Consider the following 25,088-nt stretch of genomic DNA (forward strand, 5'->3'; position numbering starts at 1 on the left):
AGCACAATGCCTTTATGTAAAAGTGAACTTTTATTTTGACGGGTTGCCGTGAATACCTTTAAATTGACACTGGTTTTACTCAAATGAAACGGTAAAATGCTTGTGAAGTGACTCAGAACCGTTCTGGTGATGTTGTTTATGTATTTAAGTCCTCATTGAGACGGCAGATGCTGGAATTACTGCAAGCGTCATGCGCTTCAGTCTGTAGTAAACAAACCATTCATTCACTTACACAGAGATGCGCAGAACATGCAGGATTCATATTTCAACCAACTTTTGTGGCTTAACATTTACAGATAATGGTCCATATGGAGATTTGATTTGATTAATTTATGCTAACTTTAACAAATTCCGTGACATTTTCATGACTGGATTTTGAGATTCGGTCCGCCTTTTCTGCTTTGAGGAAATCATAGCGCTGTATGCGTCAAGAACCGGGTTGACCGTGTACTCGGTGTGACTCGGTACCACCGGTACTTAAAGAAACCTGGTACCGTACAATTATTTTTGGTGACAAATCTTATTTTGACACATATTTTGGGAAAATGCTTTGAAATTTTTCAAAACCTCAACAGGACACTGTGGGCAAACTCACTACCCTTTCGTGATGTTCATGGATGAAAACATCCACTAAATGAAACTGCTGTAAAAATGTATCAGATAAATATATATATATATATATATTTTCAATTTTTTTTGCATAAATCTATTAATCAACCTCAGTCCTGATCAAAACTAACAAATGTTTTTAAAAAAAATCTAAGATTTAACTCTTTAAATGCCAAGTTCATAAATGATGTCACTGATTTGGGGGAAAAAACTAACAAACAAAATGACCTATTTTCAATATAAAAAGTAATTGTGGCTGGATATTTTTTTTTTCCTTTTATCACAATCTTGGGCATGTCAAAGATTAGTAATTACAATGGCTTTGATGCATTGTTAGTTTTTGTGCAGCATTAGATTTGATTTTTTTCTCCCTCATTTATTGTTCATGGCTGTTTTTGCCCCATTGACTTCCATTATAATGACTTTTTTTTAATTGCAAAGCCATGACATCATAAAAGCATGCATTCTTGATGGTTGGTGGTTTTCCATGTTGGGAAGAGGTAAAATTTTAATATTTTTTTATGGTTGATCACTAGGTGGGACCATTAACCCTTTAGGTTAAAAAAAAGCTTACGCACACACACAATATAATATGCTGTTATACTCCATATACAAGTCAGAAACAAAGCTTTTTTTTAACCTAAAGGGTTAATGGTCCCACCTACAGAGTTCAGTTCCAACCCTGATTAAACAAATCTGTCTGTAACTATCAGGTGTTCGTTCAGGAGCAGGTTGAGCTCCCCTGTTGTAGATTAATAATGTGGGCTAAGTGCATGGCCAGCACTAAGGCCCTAAGGCTATTACTACATAACTGAATTTCAAACAAGAACAAAGAACACAAGCTATTCACACATTTGACAGATACTTTTATCCAAAGCAACTTACATTGCATTCGAGGTATGCATTTTACCAGTTCATGCACCCTATGGGAATTGGACCCACAACATGCAAGTAATTCAGCATTATTTGTGACATAATGGAATTGATGTAATGCATGTTTGCAGACTCACAGTGGGATGTTGTAGGACACTCTCTGGGCTTTGATGAAATCTTTTAGCTGGTGTTGAGCAATGACGTGCCAGCTAACTCCGTTATTGACGCTGTACTGGAGAAGCACGGCCCGGTCGACCGTATCTGCCTGATCCAGTGCAGCGTTACAGCTGTCCGTTTGCGACACGCTGCCTATCTGCAGCACGAACATGATCTTACTGGAGGAGAGAGATGTTGAGAGGATGGTGACTGATTGCATTAATGAACAAAATAAGCAAGAAAAGTAAAGGATGTCTTGAACAGTGTTCTTGCTTTACCTAGCACGGGTCAGATCCAGAGGTCTAGTGATGGCTTGTCTGATCTTGCAGCCGTTGAAGTACAGCGAGTCCCCGTGAGCGTGAGGAGAGAGCTGACCACATCCGCTGCCCACGCCCCCACCCTGAATCAAACTCCAGCTCTCCTGGGACACTGAACCAGACTCAAAGTTATCCTTTATCGAGCTGGGCAGTTCACTGCTGGACAAAGAGCAGTCATCACCTGAGAAAGACAAAACCTGTTCCTGTTTGTTCTGTTGTAAACTTCACAGAATCACAGAGTTATAGAGAACTGATGCCCACCGTGATAGCCTTCGTCACAGATGCAGATGGGTCCGCTGGTACAGTAGCCATGACCGCTGCACAGTCCAGGACACGCTTCCCCGATGTACACGTGATCCACGGCCCAGCTGTAGCGCTCGCCAGGGGCCTCGTGCTGGATCCAGCGAAACTGTGTCGCACTGAACACATGAAGAAGAGTCTGATATTAACAGACATGTGCATTAATGCTTCAATACCTGGGACCAGCTTATGTGTAAGTCCTTTTAACAGCTAACAGAGCTCCTACACATTTTCTATTTAAAATTTCATCCTTTTCCACACTCAAATTTCTAAACCTCTCACTAGATCTTTGGATCAAATTTAACATTAATAGTTCATACAGCACTGTTTTCAGCTTTATATGTGGTATATAGTACAGTCATCTGTTAATATACTTATTTCTTCAGAGTTTTTTCATTGATGTGTGCATCGTCCCATTTGCCAAGTTCAAGGGACTATAAAAAAGACAAGTATTGTAAAAAAAAAAGTGTTCAAACCATGCTTTTGTTTGGGTAGTATTGTAACAGTTGACAGTTACATTTTGTCCCATTAGCTTTCAGGGTGTGCATTATTTAATCCTGTCACTAGGGGTGCTCTAGCCAGTGAGTTGCCTAGTAGCATAAAAGGGTAAGAGAAGAAGTATGGAGTAGGAAGTATGTGTTAACCACATGGAGGAGTATTCTCACCAATGCTGTCTTGCTCATTTCCCTCATTTGAGGAACCTGAGGTTCTTTAACTCAAATGTAAGTGATCTTGTTAGTACCTTATTTGTATATATGATGTTGGGTAATGTTTATGTAAATATGGGATGAGTAAATGTGTTAATGGCGGCACTAAGGTTATGTTTGTTTGATGCAGAGGGTTCAACATGCAGGCCTGAGCTGGCAGCTGGACTATTGATAGGCCCTTGATCAAAAATGGGATTAACTGTCTTCGTCTTGTCCACAACAACTTTTTGCCATCTATGGTTCATTTTATAAACTACAGTTCATATTACGGACAGTTATTTGGGAAGCTCGGTTGCAGGCAGATTGGGCCTCTTCCCCAATTTCATCTTGCTTCTACGTCACTTAAGACTGAACCTTGAGTAGCCAAAGACACTGCTACAGAAGTCTGAACTGAACTGTTTGATTTTTTCCATGCAACTGTGTAACTATATGTACATTGTGAGTTACTGACTGTATGTTGATTTGTGGTGCAATACACGTGGCTCATTGAAATGAGAAAGTCTCTGGTCCCTTAATTATGTAGCATCAAAAACATTATTTTAAAATCTGGTGTTACAGTATGTCATATTTCAATGGCCTAGACACCACACTGTAAAATGCGCTGATGACACAATAGATGGCTCAGTGTGCATCGTCCTATATCAGTGTCCAAGCTCGGTCCTGGAGGGCCAGTGTCCTGCAGAGTTTAGCTCCAACTTGCCTCTAAACACCTGCCTGGACATTTCAAGTATACCTAGTAAGAGCTTGATTAGCTGGTTCAGGTGTGTTTAATTAGGTTTAGAGCTAAACTGTGCAGGACATGGCCATCCTGGACTGAGCTTGGTGACCGCTGTCCTATATGCCAAGTTTAATGTTTCTTGTGCACTCATAAAATTCTGTATTTTTTTTGCAAATGTCCTTGAAGCTTTGTCCAAAAGGAAAAAAGAGAAAAACTTTGAATTCATGAATTTTTGACAATCACAAAAAAAATCACTGAACAGCTGCCATGAAAACACTTCTTGTATGATGAACGTATTTTGATGAAATTCTTAATTTTCTATGATAAAAAAATAAATACAAATAAGAAAAATTGGGGTAAAAGTCTGGAAATGCTAATAATACATAACTGGAAATTACGTAAATCAAATTCCATATTTTTTCAAACTGCAACCCTGAACTAATTACCTCCACACATCCTAATCACTGCCATTACTGTCATAGGAATAACAATTATATAAAATTATTCATATTAATATATTCTAATTAGTCATGAGGACAATGGAAGCATTTAAAATCAACAAAAGAGCAATGATATATAAGTGCTATAACAAGTCTCAGTTAGCTTAACACAGTACTCCTAGCAAGGGCTTTTAAATAATATAATAAATACAAATAAACAGATAGAATAGAAAAAAATAGAGCCAGCTAGTGTTAGAGATCTTTTTTTGCATATGTTAATTGTATAATAAATTATAAGAAAACAGACAGAATACAAAAATATTAGAAAGCTAGTTTTTTTTTTAAGAAAACAAGCAGCAAATGAATAGAGAGCAAGCCTAAAAGGGACAAGTGAGTGTTAGAATAGTGAGTGTTAAAGTTAGAGGGTCAAATAAAGATGGAAGAGATGTGTTTTAAGCCGATTCTTGAAGATGGCTAAGGACTCATTCCACCAGGAGGGAACACTTAATTTAAAGTACGTAAAAGTGACTTTGTGCTTCTTTGGGATGAACAATCAAGCGACGTTCACTTGCAGAACACAAGCTTCTAGAGGCACATAAGTCTGTAGTAACAAATTTAGGTAAATGGGTGCAGAGCAGTGGTAGTTTTGTAGGCAAACATCAATGCCTTGAATTTTATGCGAGCAGCTATTGAACTACATTGAGTGCATTACAGTAGATGGAAGAATTTAACTTTACAATGTAATTTTTTTTAGGGTATTGCAATAATTATTTTATTGTGGACTTCATATCATGATATCATCGTACCGTGAGATTTTGATATCGTTACATCCCTATAATGCAATCTCTCAAAAAGACCACTGAAGGGATCATTTAGGGACCCTATGAGCCGTACCCAGAGGACACGTGGTCAGGCAGCTGAATGGTGACTCTGGTCCACACTGAACTGTTGACAGGACTGTAGATCGTGGACTCGTGGAACTGGAAAGGTGAGCAGCCCACATTGTTGGCAGAAGAAGGGAGACAGGCGGACTGGACTAAATGCCACACGTCTGACCTGTGGAGGACAAGAACTTCATTACTTGACAACATATTACCACCTCCTTTCTTTCTCTTTCTTATAAGATAACTGCCATTAACACTGGGCTTTGACAATAGATCAGGGTGACACCCTGCGCCTTCAGGGCCACTGTCCTGCAGAGCTCAGATCTAACTCCAGTTAAACACACCTAAACCAAGCTCTGCGGGATTACTAGAATCTCCCAGCTAGTTCTGTTGGGACAAGTTGAAGCTAAGCTCAGCAGGACCAGGATTGGACAAACATGCGATAGATAAAAGTTACAGTGCATACAGATAATCTTGCAAAGATGAATAAGTGAAGGAGGGTACACATGCACATCTGTCACCTGTACTCACCTGGCATCTTTCCTGTACTGTAAAAGCACTGGATGACGGTCATCACATCGGTCTGCCTCACAGCCAACCACAATCTAAAGTGGACAAAGACCAGAGTCACTGTATATCTGTGTGTTTCTGTGTGAAAACTGAATGATCTCAAACAGGGGAGGTTATAGGGTGAGTAGATATCCGTGGCTTAACCCAGAGACGTCCATATGTGTCTGAAGTGAATACATGGGATAAACATATAAACCCAAGTATAATTAAACATATAGAGCTCCATTCACATTCCATTTTTGGCACACGTACAAGCATTTACACTGAAAATAAAATTGCATAAAAAATGTTATGAGATTAATGTTTTAACTATAGAAAGTGGAATATAGAAATATGAAATGAGAGAAAAAAATAGTATGATACTTTTAAATATGAAGCTAAAATTGCCAGTAGGTGGCAGCAAACCACAGTCTTAAGTGAGTCATTTATTCAATCAATTCTTTTAAAAGAGCTGATTCAGCACACGTGCTATTTAGGATGGATACTATGAACATTTGGATTTAAGGTAAGAAACCGTTTTTATGAACAAATCAGTGAATCATTGAGTCAACCGATTTGTTAAATTCATGAAGCTAAATTCATTCAATAATAAACACCACTGTCTGTTGTTTGCAATCATTTTTGATGGCAAAAAAGGCAATATTTTCTCTACAATTTAAGCCACTTATTATTTGTTGCCTTAACCATGCATGCCGAACACATCATTCATATAATCGCTCTACACCTGTGTGTGTCCATGGAAGACTGCATATAATCTATATTTGTTGCTTAACAGTGACAGCGCTCAGTAAAAAATAACCAATTTGACAAATGGCTAGATTGGTATTATAGCGATAATTTATAGCCTACACTCAGTTACAGATACTTGAAACAGCTGCTGTAACTTTTTATCAGTGGTTGGCCAGTTCACATGTCTCGAGCATTTCTTGATGGGAGTGAACGAGCCTCCTTAGCGTCGCCCCTTATGTCAAACATCTTGTGCTCAAACCTTGAACTGTAAGATGTATCCAGGTTGAACAATGAGTTCACGGGTGGCCAGGATATTGTGCGACCCGTCTTGGTTCTTGTTGGGCCAATACAAGTGGAAGGACGGGTTTCCGCAGAAGCCGGCCGTACGGACAGCATTGGGATTGAAGCTCCAACTCTCTTCGTGAGAGACGCCCTCTGGAGGAAGGAGAACATTAGTGCAGCTCTATTATATGGACAGTAGCTCTTAGGGATGTGACAATATCAAAATCTACAATATTATTGCTATATTTAAAAAGAAAAGAAATAAAGACAAATAGAGAATTGGGAATTTAAAAAATATATATTTTGTACATTTTAAAGTTATTCAAAATGATTCTGTCTAATGCACTTTGAGAGCGCTTTGCCTTGAAACACACAGAGAAAACAGACTTGATGAAGCGAGTTAGCCATATTGTGCTTTCTGTTATAGGGTGTTTGACAGATAATGTGCCAAAGCATAATGGCCCAACACAAATACATACAGTCAGTTTTGCTATTGCGATATTGATAATATCATTACATCCCTACCTGCTCAAGAAAATCCTATGTTTTTTTCATGATTCCAGGATCATATTTCACAGCTGCAGACTTCAGGATATGGCAGTGCCACTGATAGTGGAGTAACCCGTGACTCACCATCATCAAAGGTGTCCAGGAGGCTGCTGGGGTTGATGTCAGAGCCTCCAGCGAGGATGTTGTCTAAAGCCCACTGAGCGCGCTCTGCACTCGACCGCACCAGGCCCGACAGCAGCGAGAACGGCTGCCACCATCGCAGACGGGTGCCGTTGGTCAGTGCTCTCTCCGGCAGCACGATGTAATCTCTCCTCACAGACACATACTTCAGATAGTCCATCTCATGAAGCAACGTCCAAGACACACCTTATAGAGAACAACTCAATCAATTTATATGACTTCTGCATTCATAAAAGGAAAGATGAGAATGATTTTGCATTTGTGCTATTAATTAAGAAATATACCTCCATCAACAGAATAATCCAATAACACACCCTCTTTGCGACAGGTTGGACGATGACACAGAGTAACGTTCTCCTCGCTGCCGATTTTAGCCCAATACTCCACAAACCTGAATGGCACCACAAGCACGTTATTAATATGAGGGTACACACAGATTTGGGCAGCATTAAGAATTGCATTTAATTAGAATAGGGTTTTCCATTTCAGTTATTTATCCTAAATGATTACTGATGCTCTTTAGATGATTATTAACCATTAACCAACAATTTAAATTCGAATTTATTTAAATTAGAAAGGATACTTGTCTGTGACCAGTTAAAAATACCAACATTTGACTTCCAGGGATTAAGTTTACATGCGCAAAAAGCAGCAAACAACAGAACAGGAGAATTCACATGGTCACAGCGCTTCTTAGAGTGGAGAAAAACATAAACTTGGCTATATATATAACAAATAAATAGGCCTTTACAAGAAATATATTTTTACTTAATAAATTATCAAAACAAAATAAAAAAAAACTAGTAGTCTAGTATGTTTCAGGTTCATTTTGGTGGTGCGTGAAAGGAAACTACGACAGAAAGCAGCATTCTATTTTTCTTTATTTTATAAAAGCACAAATATTTGTTGTTAGTGTGAACGAACAAATAAAAGGAAACCTTTTACATTTTTGATTATCTGTATGACTAGGAGTAGGCCTAGTTGTTTCCATTGTTCGAAGGAAAACACTCAGTTAAGCTCTGCTAACTTGACAATGCATCCCTTTCATTGTTATAATAAAATACAGTCAGTCAAATATATGGAAAAAACACACTGCTCAGTTTAAATATGTCGTAAAATCAGTGCTGTTAAGCGTCATCACTGTACCACTGTGATATAATGCCAAACGTATTTTGTTTTACGTGGATATTGGAACTCGAGTGAGTTCCAATACAACACAACACACAACTAAGTTTACATAAAATCCTAAATGATATTTTGGCATTCAGATTCATAGTAAATATGGAAACATTTGGATTTGTGTCAAATAAGAGACCCATCATTGGTTTTGGTTTAGTCTTAGCCTAAATTAATTTGTTTTGGCTTGTGCTTCTTATGTTTTAATTCTTGTTATTTTCCTAGCTATGTTAATGTTTGTAAACATTTCATGTCGGTATTAGGGCTATTTCTGAATAAAATAATAAAATGAGACTTATACACGACATAGGCCTGTTTCTTTATTCTCAAACGCAGTTTTATTGTATATGCGTTGTGTATTTTTAAACCATGCAGCAAATGTTTGAAAATATTTTGATATATTACTAAAAAAAATATATACAAAATAAAATTTAATAAATAAATGAGTGTTTAAATCATTCAACTGATTGTATTAATCGGCCAAAACTCTTACTGTTGGTTAATGGTTAACCGGTTAAATTGAGCATCCCTAAATCAGAATGAAGAAGGCTTAGAATATGTACCCTCATGCATAGGAAGAAGCAAAATAATGCAACATCCTCTTTCTTCTGTTTAAATCCTTACCTAATACAGCACTTAATAAATGATTTGTCAAAAGAACATGTTCCTGTCTAACCAAAACAAACCTTGAAATGTGTTCTGGGAACATTGTTTTATCCACACTAACAATAACATCAGTTGAGGTGCTCAGCTACATTAAGAGACCTACAGAATAAAGGTGCGGTCACACTGCATTTTCGTTCCATTGACTTCCATTCATACGCATACGAATGCATAAGACCAGAAACACACTTTGCGAAATGTTTTGGATTTTGCGGCATTCCAAAGTTCAAAAGCTTGAGACACCGTGTGACCAACAGCGGATCAATGCATGACCTCGTAACTCAATAAAAAGAACATAAATTTAAAACTGCAGCGCTGTAGGAAAGAGTAGTAGATTGTATATTTTTACATTTTAGATGTATTATAATTTATGTTGAATTTTAAAAAAGTTTTTAAAAAGATGTCATATCATGACCATTGCAGCATGCTCAAAGTCTAGTGTGACCACAGTTTAGAGGCCGTGAAGGGTTTATTAGAAACAGAACTAAGAAAGGAAAATGCTCAGTGTAGTGTAGTTACTTTGCCCCACGCAGGTCCAGATCACTGGTGACCGCCTGTCTGGCCTCTGCACCGTTGAAGTACAGAGCGGTTCCCTCCACCAGCACCCTGCAGTCAGTGCAGGGATATCCACCCTCCAGCAGCTGCCACTGCGGCCCGCGGGCCCCGTCCCAGTCAAAGCGCTCCTTCAGCGACGACTGCTGGGGACACAAGGAAAGCCTGATGTTTGCGGAGCTGGCATTCACTTGTTTGTAGTGTTGTCAGAAGTACAGACTGCAATACCATTCAATACTGAAGTTTTAAAAAACATCCATTTCCCGCTAAGATTTGAGCGCTGAGTGGTCATTGTGTTCACGTGCTCAAGAGATACTGTACAAATTGTGAATAAAAACAGAATGCAATGATGAGCAAGTTTCAAATTTCAATATTTTATTCAGAATACAACATAGATGACATACCAAATGTTTAAACTGAGAACATGTATAATTTTTAAGGGAAGAAATAAGTTGATTTTAAATTTCATGTCATCAACACATCTACAAAAAGTTGGGACAAGGCCATGTTCACCATTGTGTGGCTTCCCCTCTTCTTTTTATATCAGTCTGCAAACGTCTGGGGACTGAGGAGACAAGCTGCTCAAGTTTAGGAATAGGAATGCTGTCCCATTCTTGTCTAATACAGGCTTCTAGTTGCTCAACTGTCTTAGGTCTTCTTTGTCACATCTTCCTCTTTATGATGCACCAAATGTTTTCTATGGGTGAAAGATCTGGACTGCAGGCTGGCCATTTCGGTACCCGGATCCTTCTTCTACACAGTCATGATGTTGTAATTGATGCAGTATGTGTTCTGACATTGTCATGTTGGAAAATGCAAGGTCTTCCCTGAAAGAGACGACGTCTGGATGGGAGCATATGTTGTTCTAGAACTTGGATATATCTTTCAGCATTGATGGTGCCTTTTTCAGATGTGTAAGCTGCCCATGCCACACACACTCATGCAACCCCATACCATCAGAGATGCAGGCTTCTGAACTGAGGACTCTTTTGTCCGGATGACATGGCGTCCCAGTTTAGCGTCTTAGGGCTGAAGATCACGGGCATCCAGTATGGTTTTCTGGCCTTGACCCTTACACACAGAGATTGTTCCAGATTCTCTGAATCTTTGGATGATATTATGCACTGTAGAGGATAATAACTTCAAACTCTTTGCAATTTTTCTCTGAGAAACTCCTTTCTGATATTGCTCTGTGACGAGTGGGGCGGGGCCGAGGGACATGGGAGCGAGGCCGGGGGAGTGATTGGAGATGAGCTACACCTGTTCGTCCCACCGGTCTCGAGGCCCATGGAGGAGATGGAAGGATATAAAACTGGAGCGACGACAGTGAAGGACGAGAGAGGACCAGGCCTGGGCTTTTAGTTGTGTTGTGGTTTTTATTTTATGCGCACCAGTCGTCCGTGAGGGGCTGGTGCGCTGTTTTGTGTTTATTTTGTTATTAAAATGTTTTTGATTGTCCGCCGGTTCCCGCCTCCTTCTTCCGGATGAATATGAAGGTTGATATCGTTACATGCTCCACTATTTTTCGCCGCAGCATTGGGGGAATTGGTGATCCTCTGTTTGGACATATAGCATGACAAATAATTAACTGCACTTGAAGCTTTCGTGAAATTAAAAATAACGAAGAAAAACTATATGTTTATACATGAAATTCTGGAGGGGATGTAATGACAAATGCCATTAATCAATGTATTAAAACATTTAAAACAGGAACATGAAAGGAATATTACAAAAGCAACTCAATCATAATATTGTCTTATTTAGAATGCAGTAAATCATTTGATTACTAATGTGCATGTAAATAGTCAATGCTTATCGTTTCACGCTCTTCGATGAGTGGAGCGCATAGGGTGGCCACCTGTCCCTTAAAATACAGAAATGTCCCTTATTTAGGGGTAAAATGATGCGTTCTGTATCAAATCAATATGGGACACGGTTTATCCCATACCAACACATATTTCATTAAACAAATAATATATTGCACTGTTTATAAAACAATTATAATGACATCAATTTCATAAGAAGTATTAGAGAAGCTCATTTGTGCATGATTTTGGCATCTTTTTTCCACATTCTTCAAAGTATCTTCTTTTGTGTTCAACAGAAGAAAGAATTTAGCAGGTTTAGAACAATCTGGGTAAATGATAACAGAATTTCCATTTTTTTGGGTGAACCATATCTTAAAAGTAACAGACACATCCGTGCTTCTAAAGGTATACTGTTTTATTAAAATTGGGATAGTCTGTTAATATAATATCCTATACATTGTCAGAGCTTAGTAGACATAATTATTTTACTTTTAGACATTATTAGACAGATGAATCAATAGATTATAATTAATGTTAGACCATATTTATTAATTTATCATTGATATGAGTCATAAATATATATATATACACATAATAAATATTCATATATGTCATATACAATTTGGCATTTTAAAAAGTAAAAAAAACGTAAAAAAATATTTAGATAAAAACGATTACATAATAATGTAACCCTAATTTAAGCAAATAAATGAAAGAATAAATAAATAAAAATTAATCCCATCCAGGTAACAGCAGCATAACTGTCAAAAAAAGCCTAATAATAATAATTATAAATAATCAAATATAAAATAAAAAATAATTGTATTCATACTTGAGCATGTTCTCTCATGGCTTAGTGTTGATCTCTGAGTTCCTCACGGGTTATTTGTGTCCTTGGTGTTTTTTGGGGAGGAGGGGAAGGTCTATGTGCAGATATATGAGAGATGCACTGATGCGGCTGTCAGACGCTCCTTTGTGTTTCTGTGAGCGCTCTGCTCAGTGGAGAGTGTGAAGAGATGATTATTTAAGCCCATCACAGTCATATCTGTTGAGCTCGTGAACACTATGACCAATCAGCACTCAACAGCACTCAAATCTGAGCATTTTTGAAGACTTCAGTACCCCAGTCTGAACTTTTGAGAACACTACACATCTGGGCTCTGGTGTACCTTCAGCGTGGTGCTGGCGTAGCAGTTGGGCCCAGTGAAGCCCGGGTCACACAGGCAGTGCTGGTCCAGACAGTCTCCATGACCTCCACAGTGGTTTTCACAAGCAGGTCCGATGTAGAAGTTCTCCACTGCCCACTGTGTGTCTGAATGCCTCTGATAGAAGCGGAAGCGCACCGTTCTGTGAACCACACCAGAATTTCCATCACTCACCTGGAGATAATAGAGAACTCTCTCCCCTACATGTGTGCTAGCAAAAATGACTTTTCATAGTAAATAAAATGGAGAGTAGACACACTGACTCACTGAAATGTGACCCTGGACTACAAATAATAACCAGCCATAATGGTCAAGTTCTGGAATTTCAGATGTATACATCATCAAAGCTGAGTAAATCATCTCTCCAGTGATGTCTGGTTTGTTCGGAGGACAATATTTGTTTGAGATACAACTATTTGAAAATCTGGAATCTGAGGGAGCAAAAAAATCTAAATATTGAGAAAATCATCTTTAAAGTTGTTCAGATGAAGTTCTTAGCAATACATATTACTAATCAAAAATTAAGTTTTGATATATTTAGTGTAGGAAATGTACTAAATATCTTCACGGAACAAGATCTTTACTTAATATCCTAATGATTTTTGGGATAAAAGAAAAATCAATAATTCTGACCAATACAATGTATTGTTGGCTATTGATCCAAATAATATACTGATGCCTTCTACTGCATGAAACTGTCCATGGTAATTTTGTTTTTGCTGTTTGCGAACTTCTGCTGACATATGAGAAAACACAGGTTTTTTTCTCATTGAGAAATGACTCTAGCACTGGAAAAAACTGATTTCAGCTTCATAAAGCAGTGTCTGTGATGTCTCACGTGTCTGCGAGACCGTCTGGTAGAGGATAAACCGCTCGCTTCCAGCCGTCGGCCGGGAAGAACACAGACGGCTGCGACACCAGTCCGGCACAGCGAGGATCTGCAGGTAAACACTGAGGCACCAGGTACTTCCAGGTCACACCGAAGTTCACAGAGTACTGAACATGAACCTGTCTCTCTGCAGGCTTCTCTGGCACACTGCAGCCAACCGCAATCTGACAAACAACACACATAATTATCCATCTGCATGCACAAATAATTACAATTATGACTACAACCCGAAACAGAAACCAAATGAGTGATTGCCCAGAGCATGCATGCATCAGTGAGAGTTTACCTTGAACTGCATGACCCAGCCTTTGGCAGGAGCTATGTCATGTGTAACAGCATAAACTTCCTGTCCATCAGTGTTGCCACACACCATGACACCATCTGGAGAGCTGCAGAAACGCTTCACGGAGCAGTCTTCAGAAAACAGCCAGTGATCGCTCACTGAAATTAAATGAATTCAGATGAATACAGAAGAGGATGAGTTACAGTTACAGTGATCCTGTGCCTCTGACTGATAGAAGTTTGCACTGCACATATACTGTAGAACTAATTTAGGAAGACAAATGCCCACATAGAAATTTTATACAACGCAATAGTTTGATGGCTTGATATTAATAATAATAAAATAAAAATAAAACATGCATTGTACAAATAGTTTTTTGTTTTTCCCAGCTTAGACCCATTTCTCAATATTTAGGTACATTTTTCAGAATTCTTCACAATGAGCACAACAGCATCTACAGTACAGTCAAACCAAAAATTATTCAGACACCAGATATTAATTTTGATATGTTTTTTTTACTTGTCGGTGCAGGACACTATAGTTCATATATGTAAGTGAGGATAGCAAAATAAAGTAAACTGTGACATATACCCTGAAATTCTTCATACAGTGGACTTTCAATAAAATTTGGGATCAAAAAATTATTCAGACACTTTAACCTGATCACGTTTTACTTAAGTGTTGTTCTTTAAATGCTAATGTGACCTTTTAACTCCACAGACTGAACAAAATGAAGCATTGTTTGGTAATTGTTTGAATTTGTTTTGAATAAACTGTGATACAATGCGAGAAATGCGATTTTTGGTTTGACTGTATGTGGCTAAACTGTAACTATTTCCTTTGATTTGACACTAAATTCATTCAGCAAAAGAATCTATCAAATTACATTGAAATATAATCTCCAGTTAAAAAATGAAATAGTATCAAAACATTATATGTAGATGAACACCAACATTCGGCTCGCTTCCCCGCAGTTCCTGTGTCACCCTCTCCTGCTGCCAACTCACCTCCGCCTTCCGGATTCGTCGTTAATTATTGTTAATTAAACCTCTTAATTAATTATTCTTTGGTTTTACTCTTACTTGTGATTGATGATTAAGAAAATGTGGCTTTTGTGTTCCTCATATTTATAATCTTGTGGAGCAGGAATTAATGGCTGGGCAATTTAATTATCCTAGTCACCCTGGTGTGCTAAAATGGTTTAATATGAATGGGAATATACTCCAGAGATAATTTACTCATAAAAATTTCTAGGGGTGCCAATAATTGTGGCCAACATGTATTGGAGATAAACATTTCCTTCATCATGAGATTTTCTCCCCACTTTCAATTGTTTTACTTTAATGATAGATTAGAATGTTGTGAATTTTTTGAATGAAAGATCAAAAGGATAAACAATGTAGATTTATTGTCACAGCCACCTTTGCTCATATTTACCAAAGGTGCCAATAATAGTCAAGGTCAAAACGGGAAAACTTTTGTTGATCCCTCATAAGGTGTGTGTTTATAAATCTCTGATCCTGATGGTATCCTCATGGAAGTAGACTGAGCTGCTGAAGTGTGTGTGTGTGTGTGTGTGTGTGAGTGTGTGTGTGTAGATGTGATCTAGTTCCAATAGTCTCCTCGTGGATGGTAGATGAGCTGCTGTGTTGTGTGTGTGTGTGTGTGTGTGGTGTGGTGTGTGTGTGTGTGTGTCTGTAGATGTGATCTAGTACCAATAGTCTCCTCATGGATGGTAGATGAGCTGCTGTGTTGTGTGTGTGTGTGTGTGTGTGTGTCTGTAGATGTGATCTAGTACCAATAGTCTCCTCATGGATGGTAGATGAGCTGCTGTGTTGTGTGTGTGTGTGTGTCTGTAGATGTGATCTAGTACCAATAGTCTCCTCATGGATGGTAGATGAGCTGCTGTGTTGTGTGTGTGTGCCGTCAGCCGGCGTTCTCTCATGACTGGGAAGTGCTGCTCCTCCAAACGTGTCTGAGATCTGAGCGTGAGCTTCTGAGCCAGAGATCAGCACATTATCCAGAGCCCAGTCGCTCCGATCGGCCCCATCATGCTGCGGCTGCCACCAGCGGATCCGGACGCCCACAGACCGCGCAGCAGCGGGCAGCAGAACATTCACAAACCTGCAACAGAAAACCTTCATAATGCACTGAACACTTAACCAGAGGACCTTTAATTCATTACATAATAAATAAATAATAATAATTGCAATTTGTCTGTTCTAACACGGAAAATACTAGAATAGTTCTGCCCTTCCCTCGTGCTACTCTGTGCTCAGAATAAAACAGCAGCATAACCCTAACTGTATACTTTACACTATTTTGAAAAACAGTGTATGGAACAGTGCAAGTAAGGACAAGTATTTCAAGCAGTACTACACTGCATTGCTGTCTCGTGACCTTATTATGTCAGGTTATGTTTAATTGAGTGAGAGGACTCCCCAGCATATGCTGGTTAGGTATGATTAGAAGCATGGCAGCTGGTTTGAGCTGGTTTAAGCTGCTCATGTGCTGGTCTTTAGCAACTAGCTCCTGCTCAGAACATACCTAACCAGCGTTGCTGGTTTTTTCAACAGGTTCCAGTTACTCGACATCTGCAGAGAGATGCGCTGTACGCATGCAGAGCTGGATAAAGTGCATGGACCTGAAGGTCGATCTGGGAATTGTAAGAATGGTTATTGGAATGGTTCAAATCAAGAAGATCAGAGTGCTAGCAGAAAGACTCACTCAGGCTTGCTGTAATGATTGTAGAAGATCTCGGTCAGCAGATTCCAGCTGATCCCTGCGTTCACACTGAACTCCAGCAGAACGCCCTGATTACGGTTGCTGGGTGCGATCATACAGCCGTACATGAAGTAGAACTGGATGAATTCAGCACTGGTCAGATTCAAATCCACTGTCACCAGCTGACGAGAGCAGCTCTGGCCATTGGACAAACAACAGCAATGACACTCCCATTCATTCAAAACTACCATCGCTTATGCAAACAGAACTGTAACAATACTGTCACGTATCCTGAAACATTATTACAACAGACAGGTAGGCGGACAAAGACAAAAACTAATTTTGCTTTAACAAATTATTTTTCATAGAAAGGCTGAATAATCTCATGACATTAAACATGGAGTTTGCTTAGAGGCAGTTGAGAGATTTCATGGTCTGATGAAAGTAAAATTGAGCTTTTGTGCCTCATTCTTAAGCTCAGATTGCAGTGAGAACAGCATCCCTACGGTGAAAGACAGCGGGGATGGGAATCTCATAAAGAGAGAATGAAAAATGGACTAGGCCAACTATAAAAAAGCCTTAAAGGAAAACAAATTGCAAACGTAAGACTCCTAGGACACAAATTCAGGAAAATAAGCTCTTTGCCAAGGGGCATCCTCAGTATTAACTCTGAGAGCTGGAATACTTATGAATTTGGATATTTAGTTTTTGTCTATTGTTAGTAAACAGCCTTCATGATATTATTATGTCATGCAGCAATAGTGTCATTTAAGGGCTGTGAATCACTGTAAATGTGAGAAGCTCCTCGAACTGAAACAGAGACTGGAGGATGGACGGTTTTACCCCGCTGAAGTGCAGCGCTGATCCTGAGGCCACGGCTCCACAGACGCTGCTGATCTTGGCTCCGGTCAGCAGGTGCCAGTGATTGAGTGCTGGCGCTCGACTGAAACTGTCCTTGAGCTGAGTGGGCAGAGAGACCTGTGGCTCGTCACAGAACTCACCACCCCACTCAGGGTCACATCTGAAAGGGAAGAGCCGTGAGGAACCGGAAAGACTTAAAGCAGGCATTACCTGGTGAACGTGAGAGTGACTTACACACAGGAGCTCTGTCTGCAGCGGCCGTGGCCGGAGCACATCTCAGGACAGCCGTCACCGATGTACAGGTTATCCAGAGCCCACGTCTGCTGCTTATCGAATGGTGCCGGCTGGAACCAGCGGAAGCGTGTGGCCGTGGACCTTGATATTTGACACAAAGGACAAAAAAATACCTTTCACTTCTTGGAAGACATAATACCACGTGCTGTGGACTGCTTGATTCTGACTGGTTGATGGATATTCTATTGTGTGCAGTTATTTTCAGCTATGAAGTAGTTCCCTGTTGACCGCATTGCATATCCAAATCCCTTCGCCATATAACTCAGTTATTTCAAAGGTTATTTTCATCTTAGTATAGCAAAACAACAAAAACAACCAAAGACACTGAACAGCAAACAAATATGACAAAAAAAGATGAAAAATGACAATGTCCATGTTTTCCCAAGTAAATGACCTTTTATTATCCATGCAAAGCACACTTTCTTTATCCTGCTCTCGCTCTCTGCAAGCACACAAACCATGTTGTCAGCCCTACCCTGCAAATTAGTTTTTCAGTAGAGTAGTTTGCAACTGAAAAGATAAACTACATTGCACAGTATGGAGTCAGTGATGTTGCTTTTCTTGAAGCATATAAACTTACAGTTTTGCTATTAGTTGAAACACTGCTGCCAAACACCATAGAGAGATGATACTAACTCTAAAATGTAACAATGTCGTGACATGACATACAGCCAAGTATGGTGACCCATACTCAGAATTCGTACTCTGCATTTAACCCATCCGAATTGCACACACACAGCAGTGAACACACACACACCTGGAGCAGTGAACACACACACACACACACACACACACACACACAGCAGTGAACACACACACCTGGAGCAGTGAACACACACACACACACACACACACACACACACACACACACACACACACAGCAGTGAACACACACACCTGGAGCAGTGAACACACACATACAGAGCAGTGAACACACACACACACACACACACACCTGGAGCAGTGAACACACACACACACACAGCAGTGAACACACACACCTGGAGCAGTGAACACACACACACACACACACACACACACACACACACACACACACACACACACACACACACACACACAGCAGTGAACAAACACACCTGGAGCAGTGAAGACACACACACAGCAGTGAACACAAACACACACACACACACACACACACACACACACAGCAGTGAACACACATACACACACACACAGCAGTGAACACACAGACACACACACACACCTGGAGCAGTGAACACACACACACACACACCTGGAGCAGTGAACACACACACACACACACACACACACACACACACACAGCAGTGAACACACACACACACACACACACATACAGACACACACACACACACAGCAGTGAACACACACACAGAGCAGTGAACACACACACACACACACACACACACACACACAGCAGTGAACACACACACACACACACACACACACACACAGCAGTGAACACACACACAGAGCAGTGAACACACACACACACACACACAGCAGTGAACACACACACAGAGCAGTGAACACACACACACACACACACACACACAGCAGTGAACACACACACAGAGCAGTGAACACACACACACACACACACACACACACAGAGCAGTGAACACACACACCTGGAGCAGTGAACACACACACACACACACACACACACACAGCAGTGAACACACACACCTGGAGCAGTGAACACACACATACAGAGCAGTGAACACACACACACACACACACACACACACACACACACACACACACACACACACACACACACACACCTGGAGCAGTGAACACACACACCTGGAGCAGTGAACACACACACACAGCAGTGAACACACACACCTGGAGCAGTGAACACACACACACACACACACACACACACACACACACACACACACAGCAGTGAACACACACACCTGGAGCAGTGAAGACACACACACAGCAGTGAACACAAACACACACACACACACACACACACACACACACACACAGCAGTGAACACACACACACAGCAGTGAACACACAGACACACACACACACACCTGGAGCAGTGAACACACACACACACACACACACACACACACACACAGCAGTGAACACACACACACACACACACACATACAGACACACACACACACACAGCAGTGAACACACACACAGAGCAGTGAACACACACACACACACACACACACACACACACAGCAGTGAACACACACACAGAGCAGTGAACACACACACACACACACACACACACACACACACACACACACACACACACACAGCAGTGAACACACACACACAGCAGTGAACACACACACACACACACACACACACACACACACACACACACAGCAGTGAACACACACACAGAGCAGTGAACACACACACACACACAGCAGTGAACACACAGAGCAGTGAACACACACACACACACAGCAGTGAACACACACACACACAGCAGTGAACACACACACACACAGCAGTGAACACACACACACACACACACACACACACAGCAGTGAACACACACACAGAGCAGTGAACACACACAAACACACACACACACACACACACACACAGAGCAGTGAACACACACACACACACACACACACACACACACACAGAGCAGTGAACACACACACACAGCAGTGAACACACACACAGAGCAGTGAACACACACACACACACACACACACACAGAGCAGTGAACACACACACACACACACACACACAGAGCAGTGAACACACACACACACACACAGCAGTGAACACACACACACACACACACACACACACACACACACACACAGCAGTGAACACACACACAGAGCAGTGAACACACACACACACACACACACACACACACACAGAGCAGTGAACACACACACACACACACACACAGAGCAGTGAACACACACACACACACACAGCAGTGAACACACACACACACACACACAGCAGTGAACACACACACACACACACACACACACACACACACACACACACACACACACAGCAGTGAACACACACACACACACACACACACACACACACACACACACAGCAGTGAACACACACACACACACACACACAGCAGTGAACACACACACACACACACACAGCAGTGAACACACACACACACACACACACACACACACAGCAGTGAACACACACACAGAGCAGTGAACACACACACACACACACACACACACACAGCAGTGAACACACACACCTGGAGCAGTGAACACACACATACAGAGCAGTGAACACACACACACACACACACACACACACACACACACACACACACACACACACACCTGGAGCAGTGAACACACACACCTGGAGCAGTGAACACACACACACAGCAGTGAACACACACACCTGGAGCAGTGAACACACACACACACACACACACACACACACACACACAGCAGTGAACACACACACACCTGGAGCAGTGAACACACACACACACACACACACACACACACACACACACACACACACACACACACACACACACACACACAGCAGTGAACACACACACACACACACACACACACACACACACAGCAGTGAACACACACACACACACACACACAGCAGTGAACACACACACACACACACACACACACACACACACACACACACACACACACACACACACACACACAGCAGTGAACACACACACACCTGGAGCAGTGAACACACACACACACACACACACACACACACACACACACACACACACACACACAGCAGTGAACACACACACACACACACACACACACACACAACAGTGAACACACACACACACACACAGCAGTGAACACACACACACACACACACAGCAGTGAACACACACACACACACACAGCAGTGAACACACACACACACACACACACAGCAGTGAACACACACACACACACACACACACAGCAGTGAACACACACACAGAGCAGTGAACACACACACACACACACACACACACACACAGCAGTGAACACACACACAGAGCAGTGGGCATCATTTATGCTGCAGTGCTTGGGGAGTAGCTGGGGGTTCAGTGCCTTGCTCAAGGGGACTTCAGTCGTGGTATTGAAGGAGGGAGAGAGCGCTGTACATTCACTCCCCCACCTACGATTCCTGCCGGCTTGATACTCGAACTCACAACCTTTCCAATACAAGTCTGAATCTCTAACAATTAGGCCATGACTTCACCAATGTCTTGTGGGGTTGTAACAGTAGTATAAGTGGAATAATTGACTCCAGTCCTTTGAATTATTGAAAAATAATGCACACCTGAGGTGTAACAGCATTACCACCTCTGCATTATTTTTCAATAATTTAATGCATTATCGTCAGTTATTACTTACTTGATTTACAAGTAGGTTCATTCAGGACGGTGACGAGTCTGCTTACAGACAGGAGGTTAAAGAGCTGGCTGTCTGGTGCACTCTCAACAACCTGGAGCTTAACACGCTCAAAACAGTGGAGACGATCGTGGACTTCAGGAGAAACCCCCCTGCACTCCCCCCACTCACCATCATGAACAGCACTGTGACTGCAGTGGAGTCATTCAGGTTCCTGGGCACCACTATCTCTCAGGACCTGAAGTGGGACATTCACATTGACTCCATTGTGAAAAAGGCCCAGCAGAGGTTGTACTTCCTTCGCCAGCTGAGGAAGTTTAACCTGCCACAGGATCTGCTGAAACAGTTCTACTCCACCATCATCGAATCCATCCTCTGCACTTCAGTAACTGTCTGGTTCAGCTCAGCTTCTAAATCTGACCTCAGAAGACTACAGAGGGTAGTCCGGACTGCTGAGCGAATTATCGGTACAACCCTCCCATCTATTCAAGAACTGTACTTATCCAGAGTGAGCAAAAGGGCTGTTAAAATCACTCTGGACCCCTCACATCCAGCACACTCCCTCTTTGAACTGTTGCCATCTGGTAGACGCTACAGAGCACTGAGCACCAGAACGACCAGACACAGGAACAGTTTCTTCCCTCAGGCAATCCATCTTATGAACAGCTGATAATAACTGTGGGACACACTACACTATTTATATTTATATACACTACACTTTTTATCCAACACACATACTTAGCGTACACGTAAATCTTTTCCACATAATATACATGTACATACATAAATGCTCATTTTAATATACCTGCCATACATTGTCAATTTGTATATTGTCAATCCTTACCCACCTATTTGTATTTCTTTGTATTTTTTATTCCTTATTGTGTTTTTTGTTCTGTCGCTGTTATGTTGCACTGCGGAGCTCTGTCACGAAAACAAATTCCTCGTATGTGTGAACATACCTGGCAATAAAGCTCATTCTGATTCTGATTCTGATTCTGATAAAGTCTTACATCATACCGATTTTTTTGTCAAAGCAGCTTTACAGTAATGAACAGTAACATAGTGTGGGTGGGTGCTTACCTGGCGTAGTGTGGTATGGGTAATGTAACTCTGCCCCACTTGTTGTAAGTATCTGACACCAGCAGTCTCTGCAGTGTGTATGAGGAACAATCTGGACTTGTGGCTAAACAATCCTTGATCAGAGGCAGCCACGTGAGACCAAGATCCAAAGAGTACTCCAGCTCCACCGCTGCGGACACATGAATAGCGGTCAGAGGAAAACCCTTCTATTCGTGACAGAGACAGAAGCGCAAGCTCATGTCAGGAGACGTACTGTAGCAGGAGGAGGTGACGGAGCAGGAGGCAGAGAAATCAAACTGGATGAATGCATCTGGGCCCAGACTGATGTCAGTGGTGATGCCGTAGCGAGTATTTGACTTCTCGATGAAGGCGAAAGCTTCTCCATCAGAACCGCACACTGGCATCCGCGTGCCACCGGGGTGCAGCAGCCAAGAGCGTCCATTTGTGGAGGAGAAGTCATCCTCCAGTGGCCCCCAACCGCTGGCACTGCCACCCACAACCAGCTGCACACACACACACACACACACACACACACACACACACAGATCACAGCAGGGCAACGGAGTGAACACATCCAATCTACATCCAGATCCAAAACCAGCACAACAGCCAAATGTACATGTTTACTGGTTGTATAAACAATGCCTTGCAAAACCATTCAGATGCCTGGCCTGTGTTTCCCAAAAGCATTGTTAGCCTAAGTAGGTCATAGAACTGTTGACACCATTTCTCTATACAATCAACTTAGCTCATGATGCTTTTGAGAAATGCAGCCTGAATTTTAACTGGATTTAACTGTGACTGAGCAGGTATAATGCATGTTTGAAATGCATGTTAAAACTAGGTCGAACTGTAAAGCATCTTGGCTGACCACTCATGATTGGACCTCTAGGAACTCATCTTAATGCCAAATGAAAACAAGGTACGTGAGACGTGCAAAGGATTCTGCAAGATAATCTATTCCAGCAGAAACAGTTCTGAAACTGTCAGTTCTGATCTTAAACACAAACGGACGAATGAAGACTGGACTGACTCAAACAGCCATTCATGTGGCTAACCTGAACAACCTGGATCAAATCTACTGATGAAATCGATCAAATAGCAAATGAATGATATATGAAGCTAGTATGTACTTACCATACCCAGTCATCATTGCTAGATTATCATTTTGTGATGTAAACACAATGAAAAATAACTGTTAACACTTAATTTTGATCATCCAATTTAGACATTCTGCTACCTATAAGTAACTTTGCAAGAACATGTCAACTTATTCTACTAGCCCTGACCTAACTGTCTACTAATACTCTAATGAGAATTAGTTGACGTACTTCTAGAATGTCTAAAGTAAACTATCCAAATAAAAATAATCAAATAATGACTTCTGAGTTTCAGAGGAGTTCAAATATCAACTTATATAACAGCTTCAACAATGGAGTAAAAAGGGGAATTGTGCTTAACGGTTTTGAATTGAATTGTTTTTAAACTGTTTATGAGCTGATATTTAATCCAGTGTTAATGAATGTATTGCAGTAATGTGGTGTAGCAGCTCTTTACTTTATCAATAACCCAGGGGCTGTGGAAGTGTCCGTTCTCAGATGGCTGCCACCAGCGCAGGCGTGTGGCTGAGGTTCGAGCTCGGAGAGGGATCTCCAGGGCCACCAGGTGAGCTGTGTTACTGCTGTTACTGTAGAGGAACTCCTGCAGGAGAGCCCAGTTCAGACCTCCATCCACGGAGAACTGCAGGAGCACCGGCTGGGAGCGTGGGTCAGGAGACGCTTTACCACAGCCCAGTCTCAGGAAGAACTGGATAAACCTGAGCAGGACACATACACATCTCCAACATTTCTAATGGTGTGAAGGAGATTTTTCACGGTGAACCATCTGGTG

General features: G+C 41.3%; 1 protein-coding gene across 3 annotated transcripts in view; it reads right to left on the bottom strand.

Annotated features, from left to right (window-relative positions):
- LOC132101176 (reelin-like) overlaps positions 1 to 25,088 on the bottom strand; it is a 121,627-nt gene that overhangs the window by 4,809 nt on the left and 91,730 nt on the right. For 2 of the 3 annotated variants that reach the window (XM_059505888.1, XM_059505887.1), the window contains exons 44-62: positions 24,756 to 25,014; positions 23,452 to 23,701; positions 23,199 to 23,367; positions 17,671 to 17,811; positions 17,419 to 17,596; positions 16,579 to 16,772; positions 15,725 to 15,975; positions 13,855 to 14,009; positions 13,518 to 13,732; positions 12,644 to 12,821; positions 9,634 to 9,809; positions 7,560 to 7,666; positions 7,219 to 7,461; positions 6,563 to 6,738; positions 5,536 to 5,609; positions 5,015 to 5,176; positions 2,217 to 2,374; positions 1,917 to 2,136; positions 1,620 to 1,817 (exon numbers count right to left, since the gene is read on the bottom strand). In XM_059505888.1, the coding sequence (XP_059361871.1) occupies positions 1,620 to 1,817; positions 1,917 to 2,136; positions 2,217 to 2,374; positions 5,015 to 5,176; positions 5,536 to 5,609; positions 6,563 to 6,738; positions 7,219 to 7,461; positions 7,560 to 7,666; positions 9,634 to 9,809; positions 12,644 to 12,821; positions 13,518 to 13,732; positions 13,855 to 14,009; positions 15,725 to 15,975; positions 16,579 to 16,772; positions 17,419 to 17,596; positions 17,671 to 17,811; positions 23,199 to 23,367; positions 23,452 to 23,701; positions 24,756 to 25,014 (3,504 nt within the window). Of the gene's footprint in view, positions 1 to 1,619; positions 1,818 to 1,916; positions 2,137 to 2,216; positions 2,375 to 5,014; positions 5,177 to 5,535; positions 5,610 to 6,562; positions 6,739 to 7,218; positions 7,462 to 7,559; positions 7,667 to 9,633; positions 9,813 to 12,643; positions 12,822 to 13,517; positions 13,733 to 13,854; positions 14,010 to 15,724; positions 15,976 to 16,578; positions 16,773 to 17,418; positions 17,597 to 17,670; positions 17,812 to 23,198; positions 23,368 to 23,451; positions 23,702 to 24,755; positions 25,015 to 25,088 lie in introns of all 3 variants that reach the window. The other variant, XM_059505886.1, reaches the window with a different exon arrangement.

Source organism: Carassius carassius, chromosome 23, assembly GCF_963082965.1.
Source record: "Carassius carassius chromosome 23, fCarCar2.1, whole genome shotgun sequence".
NCBI classification, from domain to species: domain Eukaryota; kingdom Metazoa; phylum Chordata; class Actinopteri; order Cypriniformes; family Cyprinidae; genus Carassius; species Carassius carassius.